General features: G+C 48.6%; 2 protein-coding genes across 2 annotated transcripts; both read right to left on the minus strand.

Moving 5' to 3' along the window:
* Positions 1-2304: 2304 nt before the first annotated feature.
* On the minus strand, positions 2305-13272 carry mxd1 (MAX dimerization protein 1). Its single transcript, XM_079345991.1, has 6 exons — positions 12332-13272; positions 11613-11712; positions 7768-7797; positions 5986-6100; positions 5511-5667; positions 2305-5344 (listed from the first exon to the last, which is right to left on the minus strand). Exons 1-6 carry the CDS (start codon positions 12396-12398, stop codon positions 5157-5159), a joined length of 657 nt encoding a protein of 218 aa, XP_079202117.1. The 5' UTR covers positions 12399-13272; the 3' UTR covers positions 2305-5156.
* A 964-nt stretch (positions 13273-14236) lies between these two features.
* snrnp27 (small nuclear ribonucleoprotein 27 (U4/U6.U5)) lies at positions 14237-18185 on the minus strand. The gene is made up of 6 exons (XM_079346027.1): positions 17979-18185; positions 16395-16527; positions 16092-16207; positions 15917-15996; positions 14761-14825; positions 14237-14532 (listed from the first exon to the last, which is right to left on the minus strand). The coding sequence occupies exons 1-6, from the start codon at positions 18013-18015 to the stop codon at positions 14478-14480; spliced, it is 486 nt and encodes a 161-aa protein (XP_079202153.1). The 5' UTR covers positions 18016-18185; the 3' UTR covers positions 14237-14477.
* Between the last annotated feature and the right edge of the window lie 1617 nt (positions 18186-19802).

Here is a 19802-nt window from a genome sequence, read left to right on the forward strand (position 1 = left end):
TTAGATTCTGCTCCTGAATGCTCTGGATTTGTTTGGACCAGAGAAGGTTTGAAGGCCCACTACAGGGCAGTTTTGGACGCCCCTCCATTTGGCAATGAGGGTAGGAGGGCCCCCCAACTGTTTTTTACCTGAGGCCCGAACAGACTCTAGAATCGTCACTGATCTTTTCTGTGTCTTCTTCTAAAGAGGAGACCTGCAAACTTTACATTCATGTTCATGCTGGAGGAAGCTTTCGACACCTTTTCTGTTGATTATTCCTTTGAATCATTTTTAGCTTTTGATGCAAAAAACATGAAAACTGAAAACCTTCTGTGAGATCACAGAAGTATAATATGGCTTTCCCAAATCTTTCCTCTCGTGATCTACACCTCTGAAAAGGAATCATGTGATATCTGGAGAGATGGAGACGATTGGACCAGCTCCTAGTTATGCCACTATAGACCATCTCTCCCTCTATAGGAGCTCCTGAACTGTCGCAGGTTCCACTGGACCACTGGCAGGGTCAGCCTGCTACTATGGACCCCCCACCTCCTCATCTTTTTGTCCCTACACTTCCTGCAGGTCCCTCTGTCCCAGTGTTCAAAACCAGTTTCGGTCGATGGTTGATCATCGTGAGCTTTTCACTTCACTGTGACTTTTAGCTCGATGATGCTCAGGGATCATGATGGATTATCGTTGGGTCTCTGGGGCGACTGTAGCTCAGTGGGTAGAGTCGTCATCTCTCAGAATCCTGCAGCTACATGTCCGATGTGTCTCTTTGTTGGTGGTGCGTATGAATGAATGAATAAATACTCATGGTTTACTCTGGGAATGTGTGTGAATGGATGAGTTCATACTGATGGACTCTTTACTCTGCAGCAGCCTCTACCATCAGTGTGTGAATGTGTATGAATGGATGAGTTCATACTGATGGAGTAAGGTCTTTCAGCTGCTCACTCTGGTGTATTTACATTGAAATGGAGGATCAAACAGGGCTTAATGTCAGCCCACTTCTGATGCTGTCAAATTATCTTCATTCATCTGTCATAGGTGGTAGGAGGGTCAAAGGGGGCGGGGTCTGTGTGCTCTCCATTGGTTGCGTGCGACCTGTGTGTGATTGAATTGTACACACTCAGTGTTGTGGTGTGTTTCCATGGCGCATGCCATTGTTGTTCCAGGGTGTCTGTTTGTGTGTCAATACGAAGGTGTGTTTCCTGCCTTAAGTGTCTGCACAATCATGTGTGTGTGTGTGTGTGTGTTCTATGAGGATGTGTATGATTGGTTGGGGCTGTCTTGCGAGGTAAAGGGTGAAAGGTTAAACTGGGAGTGCTGGTCTCTTACAAACAGCTAGCTTTGCCTAATCTGAAAAGAAAGACTGTGAGAGGTGGGTCAGCAGGCCTGTGACACACACCCTCCAACACACACACACACACACACACCAGCAGGTACTGTCGGTACTCTCAGCTGGGACGTGTTGTGCTCGGGTCCGGCTACGCTGCATTGCGGTGGGTGTCTCATGTTTCGTGTGCAGATTAAACGTAATGTGTCGTTTAATGGCAGCAGATTGTGACTGGGGTTATTTATACAAACACTTCACACAGACACTTAAAGATCCTGTAAACAATCAGATTTAAAACTGATCCAGGTATGAACCTGAAAGGAAGGATGTGCAACATGTGACAATCCCGTGTGAGTGTGTGAGTCCTGACTGTCTACAGTGAGGGAGAAGCTGGAGTCCTGCTGGCTGTGTTGTTGTCAGAGCTGTGTTTACATGGACGGGACGGCCGGCTCCTATTGAAGGAAGCTATCTATCTATCTATCTATCTATCTATATCCATGTGAATTCCAGTATGGAGCATTTTGGGCAGATGAAAAAGACAGTGAAGGTCAGTCCTGGTGTAAGAAGTGAATGTGAGATCGTAGATCGTGTTAAAACGATGATGGAGCCCACCAGGTGTCTCAGGGCTCCCCGTGGTGGAGAGATGAATCCTTCATCTGTCACCCCTCCCCCTCCACAGCCTCAGAAAAGATGTAGGATGCTCATCCCCCCCCTCTCTCTCTCTCCCTCTCTCGCCCTTCATCTTCCTCACGCTTTGTTTGTGTTGGATATTGAGCAGTCAGATGGCTATTATCCCACAAACCTGGGATTTTAGCCAACGGATTACTCTGAAGCACAAACAGGGTGTACCTTCATCTGCTGAGTGAAAAACCCTCATTACTGTCGACTGAGCCTCTCCGTGCAGATTACTCATTGTGTGAGGAGCTGGTGGGCGGGGCTCCTTGGTTGCACAGTTCATGCTTCGTAAATAAAGACAGACGAGGTGATAGGTCGGTAAACAAGGGCTTCAAATGTTTTTATTGTTTTCATATCAATGCCAAATACAAATTGCTGCTCCACAATTCATATCCAAAGGGTTTGTTACCAACGTTTTTGTAAGAGGACGGTGTCCAAATTCTCCAATTCTTACAAAGTAAGTGCACAAAACGCTGTCCTTTATTAAACAGACGTTTGATCTTCCTGCGCGAAAAGGCAGGCGACGATGTTCATGGAGCTGTGATGCAGTGTTTGTGTGTTGACTGTGAGATGCATGGAGAGCACCACGCCTGAGACCGCCACATGAAAAAAGGAATGGCCTTCGTGATACAGATCAGAACGCGCTCCAACGTTCTCGCTTCCTTCTGCTAGCTCGTACATGTGCGTCTGTTTCAAGGCGTTATTCGCCGCTTGGTACGCAGGGAGACATTGTGCATAAAAACCCAAACATACACATGAAGAGGACTTTCCCCCTGATGCTGAAACCTGTAGCTTAAACAACTGGTCTGACTGTAGTCTTGTTCTTGGAGAGTTTCCACAGCTGCCTTTGAAGGCAGATGCTGAGAGCACCAGGGTCTTTGGAGAGGGGGGAGGGAGGACGGAGATGAGGAGCAATGGTTGCATCATTTTCACACACACACACACACACACACACACACACACACACACACACACACACACACACACACACACACACACACACACAACTGTTGGAAGACAGACGAGCATGGACAGAAAAAGGAGGAAAGTGGAGACTCCCGTGGACAGACGTTAATGCTTAGCTTAAATCGTTTTTGTTTGTTTTTTTTGCGTTTGACTAATGAAGTCATAAAACAGAAAAATAGCCGTACAATTTATTCTCACCCACGCACCACCTCCCCAAAAAAAGTCTCTCTGAAGACAGTGACGAGGTAAACACACACACACACACACGCACACGCACACTCGCCCATACTTCAAACACCTCTCCCCTGAGTCCCTCTCTGCTTGAACACGTTTCAGTTCGACACACAAAAAAACTAGAAGCAGCATTCCACACTCAACGACTAAACAACCCGTTAACTATTCTTCTGCTTCACCTTCATGCTTTAGCGGAGGTTTGCAGGCGGGGGGGTGACGGAGGAGGGAGCTTCCTTTGGCTCTGAGCCGCGCCGCTGCAGGCTGCACAGCGTCGAGCGTACATTCAAAAAAACCAGCTGCCGTCCTCCACCTGCACGTTACGCATCCGAGCCAAAGGCGCTACAATCTCAGCCATTCAGTGTCAGCTTCCTCCGCCTCACGCCGCCCACCGCCACCGCCTCTCACTTTTATACTTTTTAATTCACATTTTCAGAAATTATTCAGATTTTTTTTTTTTGTCCTTTTATTCCCAGTTATAGAAGCCGAGCGGCTTTGAAACAAACCAAAAATATAAGATCAATCACATAGAAAGTGTTTCGATTTCTCGGAGTGCCGTGCCGAAAACCGAACAGACATCAAAACCTGGAGGCACAAAAAGACGTTTGTAAAAAGCCCATAGATGGACGAGGCTGTGCCAACAAACTACACGAAGGAAAACTCTGAAGAAAGCTCACAAGAAGAACAAAAGCTTCATCTAATGAAATATATCCATATACTATATTCATCTATATATTGAAGTTATCTAATAAATACATTTGTTGATAGACATAGAGATCTTTCTTTGAACTATTTACATTACAAGGAGTACATCTCTGCACAAACAATAAATAGCTATAATGTAGGCAGAGGAGAGTCCGCACCTCACTGCTCTTCATCGACACCTCCTGCTTTCAGCTGACTCACCTCTGCCTTCACAAATCATTGGCAGAAGATAACGCTCTCTCTCTCCCCTGCCTGCCTCGACATCATGGAATGTGCTCGGCTCGCTCCTTTCCTCTGAACGCCTGGTGAGCAGCGAAGACGACGCGGCGCACAAAGTGTACCCTCACCTGCTGCACCAGTCACACACACGCTGTGAGAAGAGGATGCTGTAAAAACGCCACCGTCATCAGAGAGAGAGGCAGAAAACATCAAACCCACCCGCGGTACCCTCCCATCTCCCCGGCCCGTACACAATCTCATGCTGCTCTTTTTCCTGCTGGCGCTGAATGACGGGCTCGTTACACGTGTGCCCGTCAAAGCCTCAGCAGGTACAAAGGTACTAAAGGAGATATTGCTGTCGGCCCTGACCGTGTGACACCACGCCAACCCTGCACACACTCGCTTCATCTGGCAGCTTCACAGCTGCAGAGAGGGCGAGGGGGGAGCGGCGTTATGAAGAGACAAAAAAAAAATATCTATTAAGTGCTGGAGACCATGCACACGGTGAGCAGGGCAGAAAAAGGCCCCGCCTCACGTCACTGTCGCACCTTTGGACGACTGTCTCACTAGGACAACTATAGGAGCGATGCAGGTGTGTGTGTGTGTGTGTGTGCGTGTGTGTGTGTGTGAGGGTGAAATCTCATAAGTGCTTCCCATGGCTCTTGAGGCATAGAAAAAGAGGCAGTGGGATTGTGTGGTAACATTCTCTGAAAGGCTGAAAGTTGTGTTTCTGAAGGATTGACGGGGGGGGGGGGGGGGAAGGGAGTGTCTTTAAAAATCCTCCTTTGATTGATTGGCGGTGACACCCTAAAGACCGACCGCTGATGATGTGCTGGATGTGGCGGCCGTCTCGGAGGAGCTGCAGTCTGAATGGAAGTCAGAACAAGGACTGTAAGTCTGCAGGAGCTCGATCAGTCCTGGTGGGACGGGGGACAGGGGGGGGGGGGGGGGGGGGGGGGGGTTAGGGGGATCAGGGAGACAAGGTGGGTGAGGTCTGGCTGAGGGGAGGAGGAGGTGGGTGTTGGCTTTTTGACGCTGCTGTCTATAGGCTGCAGCCCAGCTGCTTGGCCGTCCCCTGAGTGTCCTGCAGGCGCTGCAGGCTGGCGCTGGAGTAGCCTTCATCGCTACAGCTGCTGCGCAGGCTGCCTCGCTCGTCCCCTGAGTCGCTCGTGCTCCACTCCAGGTCACCCAGCAGGTAGTCCGTCCCCTCCACGTCCACCTCCAGGTCCTCTGTTTTAACACAGAACAACAAAGACGGCACATGCACGGGGCTGAGCGATAACTTCACAAAGAGGCTTTTTGACCTGTGCACGAGTGAGCGTGTCATTGTGCAGCGACTTGTTTCTCTCTATTATCTGTGTGTGTGTGTGTGTGTGTGTGTGTGTGTGAGACTGACCTTGGTCAGAGTCGGACTTTTCGGACTGGGTGGAGCCGGTGCTGTCCATGCGGGTCCTCTCCACCCCCAGCTGCTCCAGACGCCTCCTCAGGTGTCTGTGCTCCCGCTGCAGCTGCTCCAGAGTGTGCTGAGATCTCCTGTCGCTCTCCTCTAACCTCTGCAGCACACACACACACACACACACAACACGTCAGGATGTGTGTGTGTGTGTGTGTGTGTGTGTGTGAGCAGCACCTGAAATGCTAACACATCATCCACCACAGCACGTAACAACTTGACCTCTTCACACAGATAAGGTGAGTTCAAATGAGACACACACACACACACACACACACACACACACACACACACACACACACACACACACACACACACACACACACACACACACACACACACACACACACACACACACACACACACACACACACACACACACACACACACACACACACACACACACACACACACACACCTTGATATGATCTTTGGCCTTCATCAGCAGGCTGAGCGTGGTGTGCCTGTTAGCGTCTGGTCCTAAGGGAACGAGGGACTTCAGGCGCTCTAAACACAGCCGCAGATTTGCCCGTCTGTGGAGGAGAAGAATCAGAGAAGTCCACGTCACACTTCACACACAGAACACAAGTCTTCAGCACGGACGCTGACTCAGGTCTCTATGAAGGTTTGACACTCCTGTCTGTCTTTCTGTCCCGCCTGGCGTCCTTCACCAGTGGACGCCGTTGTCTGAGGACACTGTGTTGAACTTATGCAGGGAGCCTCAGGTACGAGTATCCACACAAACAGATTCACCTTTCCCTCTCCACCAATCAAATGATCCGTTTGCTGCTGAGTATGCATGCATGTGGTGTCGCTCACAGCAGGGTTTGACCTTCTTAAAGCGACACAGCGTTAGAAGAAGACTGAGTGTGTGTGTGAGGTCTTACTGGTCATACACGGGTCTGTCCTTCATGGAGACCAGGACTTGAACCTGATCACATATTCTGCTGTTTTGCTGAATAACAAATTAAATGAGGATCAGAGTGATCAGCCCTCCCCTGCAGGCCGGAAGCTTCTGGGAGCCTTTGTGACCACTTGACCCAGCTGTTATACAACACACACACCTCCAGCTGCAGGAGTGTGTCTGTGTGTGTGTGTGTGTGTGTGTGTGAGCGGATGGAGAGAGGCTGTTGGGCAGCTGAGGACACGCTGGACGAGCGGCTCATGCAGCTGATCCTGATGCGACCGCAGACTCGTGGACAGAGGACGATTGGACAAACATATTCTCAGCTCATGGTGTTTTCTCACACACACACACACACACACACACACACACACACACACACACACACACACACACACACACACACACACACACACACACACACACACACACACACACACACACACACACACACACACACACACACACACACACACACACACACACACACACACACACACACACACACACACACACACACACACACACACACACACACACACAGAGAGAGCGGTAATGAGCGGCTGTTTGTCAGCTGACTGGGTCCAAAGGGCACGCTCACTCTTATTACATGCACTTGCCCTTGCCTGTCTGTCTGTCTGTGTTGTTCTGACATAATAAGGGATCAGCAGTGCAGGCTCATGTTTGTCAAACAACACTGACAAGCAGCACACTCAGCAGGTCACATGGTGTCTGAGAGCCAGGAAGTATCAGCGGGCGTGGCTGGGACACAGCAGCAGGTTATTCTGGTTCAGTGTGTGTGTGTGTGTGTGGAGCTACACCACAGGGTGTGTGTGACACTCCTCTGGCCTCACATGCAGACTGTGAGTCTGTTTGCTTTCTCTCATCAAACGGTGGAGAAGGTGGCCTGAGGCCGAGTGTGTTCTGAAGGAAGCAGGACACAGCCTGCGTCCACTGAGGGCGGGTTGTGTTATCTGAGCGTCCTCAAAGTTCAGCTGGGGAGGACTGGGGGGGCGGCAGGAGCTCAGCGGGCAGGACTGAGGCTGCACTCACCAGGACAAACAGAGGAGTCCTTTCACTTCCTGGTTTGATGAGGTCACAGTCGTGTGACTTCCTGGTGATAGTTTGAAACACAGTGGAGTGTTTGCTCTGAAGGATAGAGGGCTCCTCTCTCCAGGACCGATCCAGACATCTTCAAGGCCTCCTCTCAGCTTTTTATGCAACACTCGTTAATCATCTCATGTGCTGTTCATCACTAATACACACACACACACACACACACACATTTGAACATACCTGTTCTTCTCCATCTCATTGTGCGTAGACCTGCGGAGAGAAACAAAAAACAATGAGAGAGGACACACAGAAAGAGAGCAGCTGATTACACAGGGTAAGGTTTCCTCTCTGTGCAGTGTAGGCCTGACTGCAGGGGCGAGCGAGAGAGAGAGAGAGAGAGAGAGAGAGAGAGAGAGAGAAGGCTGTGTGGGAGTTTATGAGCAGTCAGAACGGCTGACTCAATGAGATTGGAGGAAACATAGAAGGAGAGGATGGGGCTTGTTTTGAAGAGCCTTACTGGGACGCAGGACGACGAGCACACAGGTAACCATGGCAACGGTCACCACCAACAGAAGGAAGGGACTGTGCCCCTTAATGCTGTGTGATTGTCCTGGTGTCCGGGGATGGGGGAAGGTGAGGTGAGGTGTGCCTCTGCCGAGTAAACACGCTGCTCGTGTGCTCACATGAAAAAGACGGACCGGACGGTGATCGGTGGAAGAAGGAGATCCCTGCACCACTCCTGAACTGTTATCCAGCCCCACATGACCTCCTGACCCCGACACCCCCACCAAGGGCCCAAAATAGCCTGTGGCCCTTCAGTGCTGCTGGGCCTCACTCCGTCTGCCTGCCATGAATCCTCAGAGGGCTCTCTCTCTCTCTCTGGTACAAAACCAAGCTTACAGATTGGGTCTCTCACTATCAGTGGCAGCTCACTGAGCCGTGGCGTGCGTCGAGTCCCTGTGTGTGCTGGGGGATTAAATTTGAGCTCTGCTCTTCTTGGGTCCATGTCTCCTCCAGCCGCTGTGCGATCCAGTGGCAGGCAGACAGCCGCTGGTGACATAACAGTGCTAGCAGGGCAATGATCCCAGTTATTCAGCCCACATTTCAGACAGCCCTCCACCCTGCACCCTCCAACCTGCACCCCTCCACCCTGCACCCTCCACTCCTCCACCCTGCACCCTCCAACCTGCACCCCTCCACCCTGCACCCTCCACTCCTCCACCCTGCACCCTCCAACCTGCACCCCTCCACCCTGCACCCTCCACTCCTCCACCCTGCTCCACCCTCTACCCCTCCAGCTCATTCACTCACTCATACAGTGGTGATACGTGCGGCTCCATCTTATTCTGCTGGATTCTACACCCACATGAAACCCACCTGGACCCTCTGATCACGTCTCACCATCACACTAAAACCTTTCACACTCCTCACACGTGTCCGAGCAGCTCCACAGACAGGACGCAGCTCGCAGCGGGACACTTCCTGTTAGACAGGACATGATGCCATTCACACACTTTGTGTCTTCGTGTCAAAGCGTGGTGTCCACGTCGTCACGGTTTCACCAAACGAGTGGTGAGGACAGGAGACGTGACGTCGGTTTTAAACGTTGGTGTTACACTCCAAACAGGAAGCACAAGTGTTAGAACTGACTGTCATTCACAAAGAAGGAACTGCTCTATCTGGAGAGACCGTCGTCATGGAGACGACGTGTGGACACATCTCCAAAGTGTAGCATGAGTTTGACCGTCAGGCTGATCAGTCACACCTCCACTCGAAGACAAACGAGTTCAGCGTCTTCATTCACATGAGTCGCCTGTTTGACCTGAGAGCATCACATGATGCAGACAACACCAGGAAGACCACTCAACCATCTCCACACTGCACTGGACTGGAACTGAGCGTGTGTGTGTGTGTGTGTGTGTGTGTGCGTGTGTGTGTGTGTGGGGGAGCACTCTCCATCGATGTAATGGAGGAGCTGGTGTTCTCCTCTGCCTGCCAAGAGTGAGGAAAAGCAAAGAGAGGAGGAGAGAGAGAGAGGAGGGGGAGGGACACACACACACACACACACACACAGTGACTCCCTTCCCCCACTGCTCATAGGTCCAGGCTCGGGGAAACAACAGAGTGTGGGAGGGCTGCTATGATGGCTGCCTGGCCTACATTTCCATCATTAAAGAATCACTTCTCCACCAATGAGAAGAGAGCTGCTTGTGAACGCTCAGCAGAAAGGCGTCTTCATATCACCAGTGCTGATGATGAAGTGCTCACAGCTGCAGCCCCACATAACCTCCGACTTAAACAAGAGGAAACGCTCGACGTGAAGGCCGCTAAGCTCCCAGCTTTAATTACAGCCAACAAGGAGGAGTCTGCAGAGAGTGGAGTCCTACACACGCACACACACACACACACACACACACAGGGAGCTGGTCACACATACACACAGGGAGCTGGTCACACATACACACACACACACAGGAAGCTGGTCCCACACACCACGCGTGTCTAAAAATAAAGGAAAGCTTCCTGAGGCGTCTTTGAGCTCGTCCGTTCTGCTCTCACGGCGAGCTGAACGCCACCACAGGAGCTCTCCTGCATGACGCCTGTGACAGAGCACTCTCTGAAATGATCACCTGATTGGTCAGTTCATAGGCTTGATGTCATTCCCCTGCAGTGGGCGTGGTTTCACCTGGTTTGTTCAGAATCATTGTTTTCAAATCGACAAAGGTAATCTGGACGTGGACTTGTACTCCGATATGAAGGAGTCCCACGCCTCTGTGCGGCGTTCTCCCACCTCAGCCGCCACAGTACTTATCGTCTGGTCCAGTCAGCTCCACGCCTCCACCGATGTGAAGCTGTGCACCTGGCATGTCAGGACCAGTAACCTCCCTGTACATGATGGGTGACACGCGTCACCTCGAGTGCTCCACACGATGAACATACTGAACATTCAGCGAGGCCTCGGGACAGTCCTCAAACAAACTGAACTGGTGCGACCTGTCGTCCCAGTGTTGGCGCTAGAATGACGTGCAGCCGCAGAGATCAGGGATGGTGAAGCTGGATGTACATTAGGTTACACAAGGTAAGACGCCTATGGACGCCTATTTATAAGCTTCTGCTCATGTGCTGTACATACTTGAACACATGAAGCTGGAGCAGGAATGCCTTCAGTGGGACATGCGTGTGTGTGTGTGTGTGTGTGTGTGTGACAGAGCACGCTCGGCTGCACACGGCTCTGAAAGGGTTAACAGCTTCCCTCATATGACCTGACTGCTTCTGTAAAGCGCTCCTGTTGCTATGCTACATCCAAAGATTTCACTGCTGCTGCATCCCACCGAACAAGCTGTTTGGATTGTACTCAATGATAAAGCGCCTCCCCACGAGTGCTGCAGACCCGTTCTCCTTCTTTATCGCTCCGATTCAAGATGGTGAGGGGCAGCACGTCTTAATGTCGAGTCCCCCCCGTCACCTTCCTTCTTATCTCTTGCATCACACGTGCTCTCCTGTGCCTCCTTCTGAACGTTCAGATGTAACATGCAGACTGAGAGCTGATCAGCGAGCGCACACACTGATTGGCCGGCTGCTCACAGGTTCTGCATGTACACTATTTGTTCTGACGACATGTCTGGAGCTATCAGGACATGCCCCCCACCCACACACACACACACACACACACACTGACATGGCTTCTGCAGTCACCTTGACTGACCCACTTTGCCTTCAGCCAGTGGACACTCACTATGAGCCAGACTGATGTTTGCTGCTGTCAGTCACACACACTTCAAAGCCGGCGAGAGGAAGTGATAACACGGCTTTAAGAAGAGGACTCACGACACGCTCAAAATGTTTGTGCATGTGTGAGAATACTATGCTGTTTCATGTTATTCTTATAAACTAGGACTTCTTCATCCCAACCTGAAAATGAGACAAACAGGGGACCAAATGGTGGGAATAATAGATGAATCGTTCTGCACTCAGTGGGGACACAGCTGAATCTGAATGGGGGGGGGGGGGGGGGGTGATCAGCGGTTTGTTTTTGCAGAGCTGAATAATGTTGTCTTGCATACAAGAAGCCAAATGGTCTTTACCTGCTACTTGTGTTTTTCTTGCTTTTGCTTTTCCTCTTCAAGCTCTCCGTCTCTCTGCTGCTGATGAAGGGTGGCATGGAGGCATAGCCGTGTTCAGCTTCTGCAAACAAACAAACATCGTAGTGGTCACATGTTTGTTATATCAGGCAATGCAACATAGAGCCACAGCAAGGCAAACAGAGTGTGCCATGTTTTCATCTTGATCTTTCTTTATTTTAAAACTCAGTCACAACGCTGTCTGCTTCAGCGCAGGAATGCAATGAATGAATTCCCTGCAGTCGCTTTCTCTCCGGTGTTTTCTCCCTCAGCCTGGACCATGATGTCATCTTGAACTGAAATAAACCCCAGCAGCAAACCACAACAGAGGGAAAGGAGGGGCCATCATGAAAACAATGTCTCCCTGCACATCTGACTGCAGCTGATGTGCAGAAAAGACGTGCACAAAACAACACGTGTATTATTTTTCCTTTTGCTTTTTACCCCCGGAACACGTCTGCACACTGATGAGCACATACTGTGTGGAGGTGGATTGTTCTGCTCTATTGGTGTGCACAATCCTCCAACATGTCTTCATCTGATGCATGACCCGATTCTTTCATTTAATATACAAACAGCTGCGCCTGTTTTAAGAAGTAACACGACGTGTGTACGAACATGTGGGCTGTTTTGCATGCTCGCTATTTGACAGGAAAACACAGAGCCACAGAAGGACACTTTACCTCGTTCCCTGCGATCAAGGTACTCTGCTGCTTCGATCAACATCTGCACCAGTCCGATCGCCGCCATTTTTAACAATAAAACAGATATTATTATGATGATAATCAAAAATAAAATCCGATGAGGGATCCCGTGGATGAGCTTCAGGTCCTGTGACTGACTGATCTGGGTGTCTTCTCAGTGAGATATTTCTTTCAAAGTGAAAGCTTGTACCAAACGTCACGACATCAGTTTGAAAAAAAGATTAGGATTATTTCAGTCCAGCTAACACAACTCTGCCTTCTTTAGGAGATCAATGCTGAATATTGTCGCTTTGATTTAAATTCAATAAAAACACAGCGAGCTGTCAGATAGAAACAGGAAGGTAGCCTGTCATGTAAAATAAATAATAATAATAATAATAATAAGCCGGTTGTTGTTCTGTTTGAATGTTGTCAGTGACCAGCTGTCCAAAAGTTCTTTGCTAGCTCGGCCGTATTGTTGTGAAGATTTTGTCAGTTAAAAAAAGAGAAATAAAAACTGTTGTCAGGTCGGTTGCTATGCTCGGTTGTCACGGACGACGAGCCTGAAAAAGAAAAACGAGCTAGCTGTTAAAAAGTTCAACCGTCGATTTCTTCTTCAAACTGTAAGACGACGTGGCCGGCTTCACTTCCTGTTTGTTTGTTTGTTATTTTTGTTTCTTTATCGATGGTCACGTCTTGCTGAGCTCGTAGATAAAGCGACTGACATCAACGGAGAACTAGCTGGTGTTTATCAAACTGCTTCGGAAATAGTGGCTTGTTGATCTGGACGACAGCACAACTACTGTACCACAAAGCTTCCGTGTGCTCCGATTTCATTGGCTACTGGAAATAGCATCGCAAGATCCTATTGGTCGTCAAAGACGTCGATCGCTGAGAGGGGCCGCCGTTAACTGCAACTGGGGGCCTGTTTCGGCCATTTTGGTTCAGATTCACATTGGATGAACTTCACTCGTGAGAGCCACAATGGATACATACTCGAGAAATGCCATTGGTTGCTTTCTGATTATCTCGTTCGCTATTGGTCACAATGCCCACGAGCTAAATGCTACATTCATGTGCTGCTCGGGTGGTTCAAGTTTCCGACTTAAGGAGTCGTTCTGTTGGCTTCAGTTCGAAAAGTCTTAATATTGTATCAATCGCATAAAAAGTGTTAATGGATCGTTGATGCTACGAAGAAGAAAAGTGAAATGTATCTGTTAAAAGCAAAAGTTGATGCGTAATACGTGAAATAATAAAAAGGTATTTTAACATTAACAAAACATTTGGCCCCCAAGTTGGTGACGTTTCTGACGTCAAGTCGGGATGTCAGGCACCTAATTGTTTTCCGACTTTCCGAGTTGTTGTTCGGACTTCAGCAGGCGTTCGTGTGCGTTTTACAAATTAGAAACTCGCTTTTCCGACAGTACATGAACGCACTATTAGAGACAACGCCCGCTGACTGAAGCCACGCCCCCTCTGCCATGCTGTTCCTTTCGCGGTGTATTGCAATGATTGGCTTCTCCGGTGTTTTCTTATTTCCCGTTCAGCGATTGGCCAGAATCACATGCTTGTTTGCTATTGGTGCGTGGGTTCTCATACATTCGCACATGCGCAGTAAGCGTCTTCCCCGTGATGGTGGCATTAAAATGCCTGCTTCAACCAGAGGTATATCAAATCCACAGAACACGTCAACAACAACCAGTTCATCCCTGAAATATTTGACCATCCATTCATCTGGATCTACATTGGATGACATAAAGCTAATCCAGCTATCTGGACCATACAAAACCATCTGAATCCTCAGATTGAAGCCTGCTCCCAATCATATAATGAGACATCTACAGTGAGGCTGTAAGAGGTCAAAAATATAAAATAATATTTCTCATATGAAGGACTGGAACCACACACGTTTAAAAGGGGTTTATTTCAAAGAATCCAGACACTACAGCTCTCCTGTCAGTAATATCCAGCTGTGACAAACAGCAAGCACTTATTTACAAGATTACCTCAAAAGTTATAAACAGCTCAAATGCACAACACAACACAGGCTGGGCTTAACAAAAACAAAAACATGAAACAAGAGTTCATTATTCCCGACTTTGAGGGAACAAAGGAAACGATCTCCTCGGGGGTCACAGTGATGCTTCTAAGCGATGAAGTCCAGCGGCCTGTTGAATCCACCTTTCCTGTTCATGTACTGCCTGAAAGAAGAAAAAAAACATTGCATCACTGTCACCCTCGCAACACTTGCAGATGACATCACCGAGCACCAATGGGAGAGCTGGGATGTCTGCATAGAAACACCTGCAGAGGTGATTGGCTTGACGTGCAGAGCCCCCCCCCACGTTATCGAAGAATTATTTTGTGTGCAGTTAAGACGCTCGAGTCGGACACCGTCACAAACACTTTCTCGGGTCTTGTTGACGTACCTGTACTTCCTCTTCATGCTCACGTTGATGGCGTGTGCGTTGGCTGCCGCAGCGCTTTTCTTCCCCTGTTTGGAGACAACGTTGCCATAGAAACGGTTAAAACTGGACTTTTTCAACCTTTAAATCAAATCAAGCAAACAGAGTAACACCTGTAGAAACGTGCGTACGCAGATTAGCTCCATGCTCCTCCCCCTACACGCCCACTTTCAACCATAAACAGTCGATGCAAAGCAGCTCGTGAATGAAAACGTATACAAACGAGGGGGCAGATCAAAGGTCTCCAGCGCCGAAAACCAGAAGTTTAGACGAAGAAAATGATCTTTCTGAGCGAGAGAAGGACGAGCTCGTGAATGAAGTGAAGGTTAGAAAGCCCATATCGGGAGCTCGCTGCAGCAGGAGGCTCACAAGACTTAAGAAAACTCTGAGAATGACACCGCGTTGCAGAAACATCCACCGGTAATCATGACGAGTAAATCTGCAATGTTTCTAAAATTACAGGACCCACAATGACTTCACAGACTGGAACACACGTGGCTCTTTAACGCTCTGATGTCACAGACTGCTGGGTCTGTTTGATGATTTTGCCGTCGATGCTGACGTTCTTTCACACTCGCAGAAAAGGATCCATGGAGCGCACGTGTAAGAACGGCTTTAAAATCAACAACGTCTGAAGTGACCGTGGAAGTTTTGTGATTGGCAAACTGGTTTGTTTTCTGTCGCCTTCAATCTTTCTTTTAGTGAGCGGCTGACGAAGTGTTGAGATACGCTCATAGCTTCTTTCATGTTCAGACTGTTTACGTTGTTCCACTCACTTCCTGGTCTTTGAGCCGTCAGATTAAACTTTACCCACAGCTCTCCGCGGTGCACGTCATCCTCTGGATTGGACCTTTCGTGCACCCCTGGTTTTCAAAGTTCAAACTGCACCGACGACTAAGAGCTTGAAATTCAGATTGTCGTTTCCGGCTGACGCTCAGGATGACGTGTCAAAGGAAGGAGCTCCATGAGGCTGCTGATCAAACGCGTCGAGGGCAGGAACACACGCTCTGATGTCACAGACTTTCACCTCGTTTGTTTGAAATCAGAGTTCACGCTCACAAGTGGCACGGACACAGTAAACTGCACCCCCTTGTGGCGGTACCACATATGACAGCCTCACCTTGGTGCTGTCAAACGTAGAGAAGCCCATCAGTTTCATCATCTCTATCTCCTCCTCCGTCTTGCCTTGCATGTCTTCAGCTGTCCAACACAAACAGGTGATTTTAAACTTGTTGTTAGATTTATTTCGTCCCTTATTTACAAAACAACGAAGACGCATCACACGTATCCAATACCTGAGATCTGAATGGGCTTCGACGTCTTTTCCTTCCCGTCTTTGCGCTCGTCGTCACGTCGATCTTTTTGTCTCGACGGAGAGAGGGAGGAGGAGCGGTGACGTCGAGGAGGAGACCTGCGGAGGGAACACAAAGATGGCGGCAGGACGGGTTACCAAGACGACCAGAGCAGAACGCTTGCTGATTGAGGGTGAATGTGACAGACGAACTACAGCATGCAGCGTGTCTGATGTTTGCTCACAACCATCACGCCATTGTTTGTTAAAGACTGCATTAAAAAAAAAAAAAAAAAAGCCTATTCACCTTGAACGCCTCCTGTGAGGAGAGCGGGAGCGACTTCTCCGACGCTCGCGGTCCCGATCACGAGAACGAGAGCGTTCCCTCTCCCTCCGCCTCCGCTCACGGTCCCGTGACGCTGAGCGGGAACGCCTTCTTTCTGCGGGAACGGGAACAGGCAGTTAAAGAAAACCCTGGAAGGTCGTAGATCTCGTCTAGCTTCAAGACCCACCACCGACTCCTCAGGGAAAAATCGTGACCCAGAAGTCTGATATCTTACGAGCAGTCACGTTTATTTACTGACAAAGTGCAGAAACAAAACAAACGTGTTCCCAGTTTATTATCCGGGCACACATTCGACGACATACTGAAAACAGCTTCATGATCCACGCCTGGGTCCTGACCCCCCTGTACAGAGGAAGCCACAGCGGGGGTAAGGCCTAAAAACTAGATCTCCGATTTTTTCACACCAAACTAGAGTTATGATTTTCATCGATTTTTTTCACTTCTTAAAAAAAAGGAAAAAGAAACTACAAAAAGAAAAACTTTAAAACTTTTAATTTTATAAAAAAATTAAAATAAATCAACAATGAAATACTAGAAACTAATTTCTCTTCTTGGGTAAAAGTGTGAGCTGTTAATTAAATAAAACCGGTTCAAACGACGATGACCCTTCAGCCCCCAAACACACAGTCCAGTTCAGACCAGTCTAGTACAGTCCAGTCTAGTACAGTCCAGTGTGCTCCAGTCCAGTCTAGTACAGTCCAGTGTGCTCCAGTTCAGACCAGTCTAGTACAGTCCAGTGTGGTCCAGATCAGTCCAGTGTGGTCCAGTTCAGACCAGTCCAGTTTGGCATGGTCTTCATTTATTGACGTTTCCAAAGGTTGGTCATGGAGTGGCAGTGGTTCAGTCTGTAGGGACTTGGGTTGGGAACTGGAGGGTGGCTGGTCCGAGTCCCAGTATGGACCACATCTGAGAACTGTGGAGGTGCCCTTGAGACTGCTACTCTCTGTGTTCATATTACTGCATGTGATTATTAATTACTAAACACCGCTTCTTCTTTGAGCTCAGGAGAGCCCTCATGTCTGGTAGCTTCCTCAGGATCCATGGTGGACCCACATGGTGGACCCACCGTGGACCCACATGGTGGACCCACATGGTGGACCCACCGGGACCCACATGGTGGACCCACTGGGACCCGGTCAGTTTCATCATCTCGAATCTGCCTCTTAAAGCTGTTCCTCTCCACTCTAACTTTGATAAATGTTAAGTAAGGACGTAAGATGGAGATCCATCGATTCAGAGGTGTCAAAGTTCACTTCAGTACTCTCAGTAAATTAATCTCAGTAACATGATGAGCAGATGATTAGATGTGCAAGCATTTAGGTCAATAAATCCAAAATAACACACTGAGCATACACTTTATATTTAAGTCTCTTCAGTCATTTCAACGACAATATATCCGTGATGAAAACCACCTTACTTACTCTAATTGAAAGTAAGTTCATATTGATCTAATTTAAAGTTTAGATTAGCCACTCAGCTAACAATAACTGGATGTTTACGTCGCTAGCATGAAGCTAACAGGAGCTTCGTTTTTGTTTTTTTTACCTCGTCTTGGAGGAGTCCGACTTTTGCTTCTGCCCATCTTTTTATTGATTCTTCGTCGAGGTGAAAGTGAGTTATACAAACTAGATAATGGTGAAAAATGTTGACACAACGTTGTGATGTCGGAGAAAGTAAATGTCTGCCGCTGTTGTCTCTTTACGCTCACTTCCGGTGAGCTGTTTCCTTCAGCGCGCCCCCTACCGACCCGGAGGAGAAATGCATCCCTGCAGGGAGATGATCTGACACTACGACAACCTACAGGTACGTACGTCCCGTCATCGGACCCTCAACCACCGCCTGAGGAGATCATCTGTCGATATTTTATTGGGGGCTCCTCCAACCAGCGTCAGCAACATGATGTCTGCCAGTGTCCACACTCTTATTCATTTTTTCTTTTTGCACTCCCACACATACAGTTATTCCTCTCCATCTTCTTTCACTGCAGCAAGGCATGGTGAGTGAGCGGGGCCCCCTTACAGAGGTTTCTTACTGTCATTAAAACATCTGCACACACTGTTTAGGGGCCCCTACTGTCCTGGACCCCCTTAGAGAGGTTTCTTACTGTCATTAAAACATCTGCACACACTGTTTAGGGGCCCCTACTGTCCCGGACCCCCTTACAGAGGTTTCTTACTGTCATTAAAACATCTGCACACACTGTTTAGGGCCCCCTACTATCCTGGACCCCCTTAGAGAGGTTTCTTACTGTCATTAAAACATCTGCACACACTCAAGATTTTCAGTCGTTTAGGGCCCCCTGCTGTCCCGGAGCCCCTAACAGATGCTTGACTTGACAAGCAGCGCCTCTGCTCAGCCACCATCGGACGGGGTTGTCGACACTGATACGAAGCAGCGAAGTCGGACATGTGGCTGTAGGAGCTGGGGATCGAACCCTCGACTTCCCAGTTGGGAGACGACTGACTCCACCAAACTGATCCACAGCCGCCCTTTGTCCCCAATATGCATCTTTAAGGTACGATCAAAGTGTAGAGAAGAAACAGGCATGGAGCAGGTTTGAAATCAAAGTTGATCTTTAATGACTGATACATGGGAACACTCACATATACGTCCTAATGTCAAATAAATTAAATCAAACCATGAGCAAAACATCAGCACATCAGCAGTTTTTTCTTTTTTTTGCCAACAGCTACTTAAAACAGAAAATAAATATTACAACTGTTAAGAGGTATTTTGCATACACACGTACATTTCAAAGAAAACAAGAAAAGTGGAATATTTAGTACCTTCATACCTTCGTTTACGGGGAGAAACTGCATCGGCAAGCAACAGAATCCTTATGCATTGTCTTTGTTTTTTTTGTGTCTTTCAGAGCGGGTTTTTTTTTTTTTTTATGGCTAACCAGTATATTCCCCCGCTCTCCTTTTCATGGTTCATCCCTGCTGTAGTAACTTCAATAGGCTGATAGTTTAACACCGAACCAGCTTTCCGAGGAGCGACGAGTTTATCTCTACACAAACTGCAAATGTGCTCGCACAAAGGAGGCTACACCTGCAACACCTATCTGATAAGTAGAACCAAGGCCTGATGACAGAGGAGGGACAAACGCGACGCACTGAGATGTAAATCTACATGTGGTTAAGTGCCTGTGCACGGACAAAGGGTGCGTCATGTCACGAGATGTTCTGACTGCGACTTGTGAAGTTGTGGATAAAAAATGAAACGGATGAAACGAGTCGTCGGGATCACGAGTGTCGAGAGAAAAGCAACGTGTGTGAGCGTCTACACAGTGAAGTTAGGTAATGATAGTTTGAGACGTGAGTAGTTCAGGGACGATGTGTTTTGTTTGTGTGACGAGACGTGGGGCGT

This window comes from Symphodus melops (assembly GCF_947650265.1).
Source record: "Symphodus melops genome assembly, chromosome: 1".
NCBI classification, from domain to species: Eukaryota; Metazoa; Chordata; class Actinopteri; order Labriformes; family Labridae; genus Symphodus; species Symphodus melops.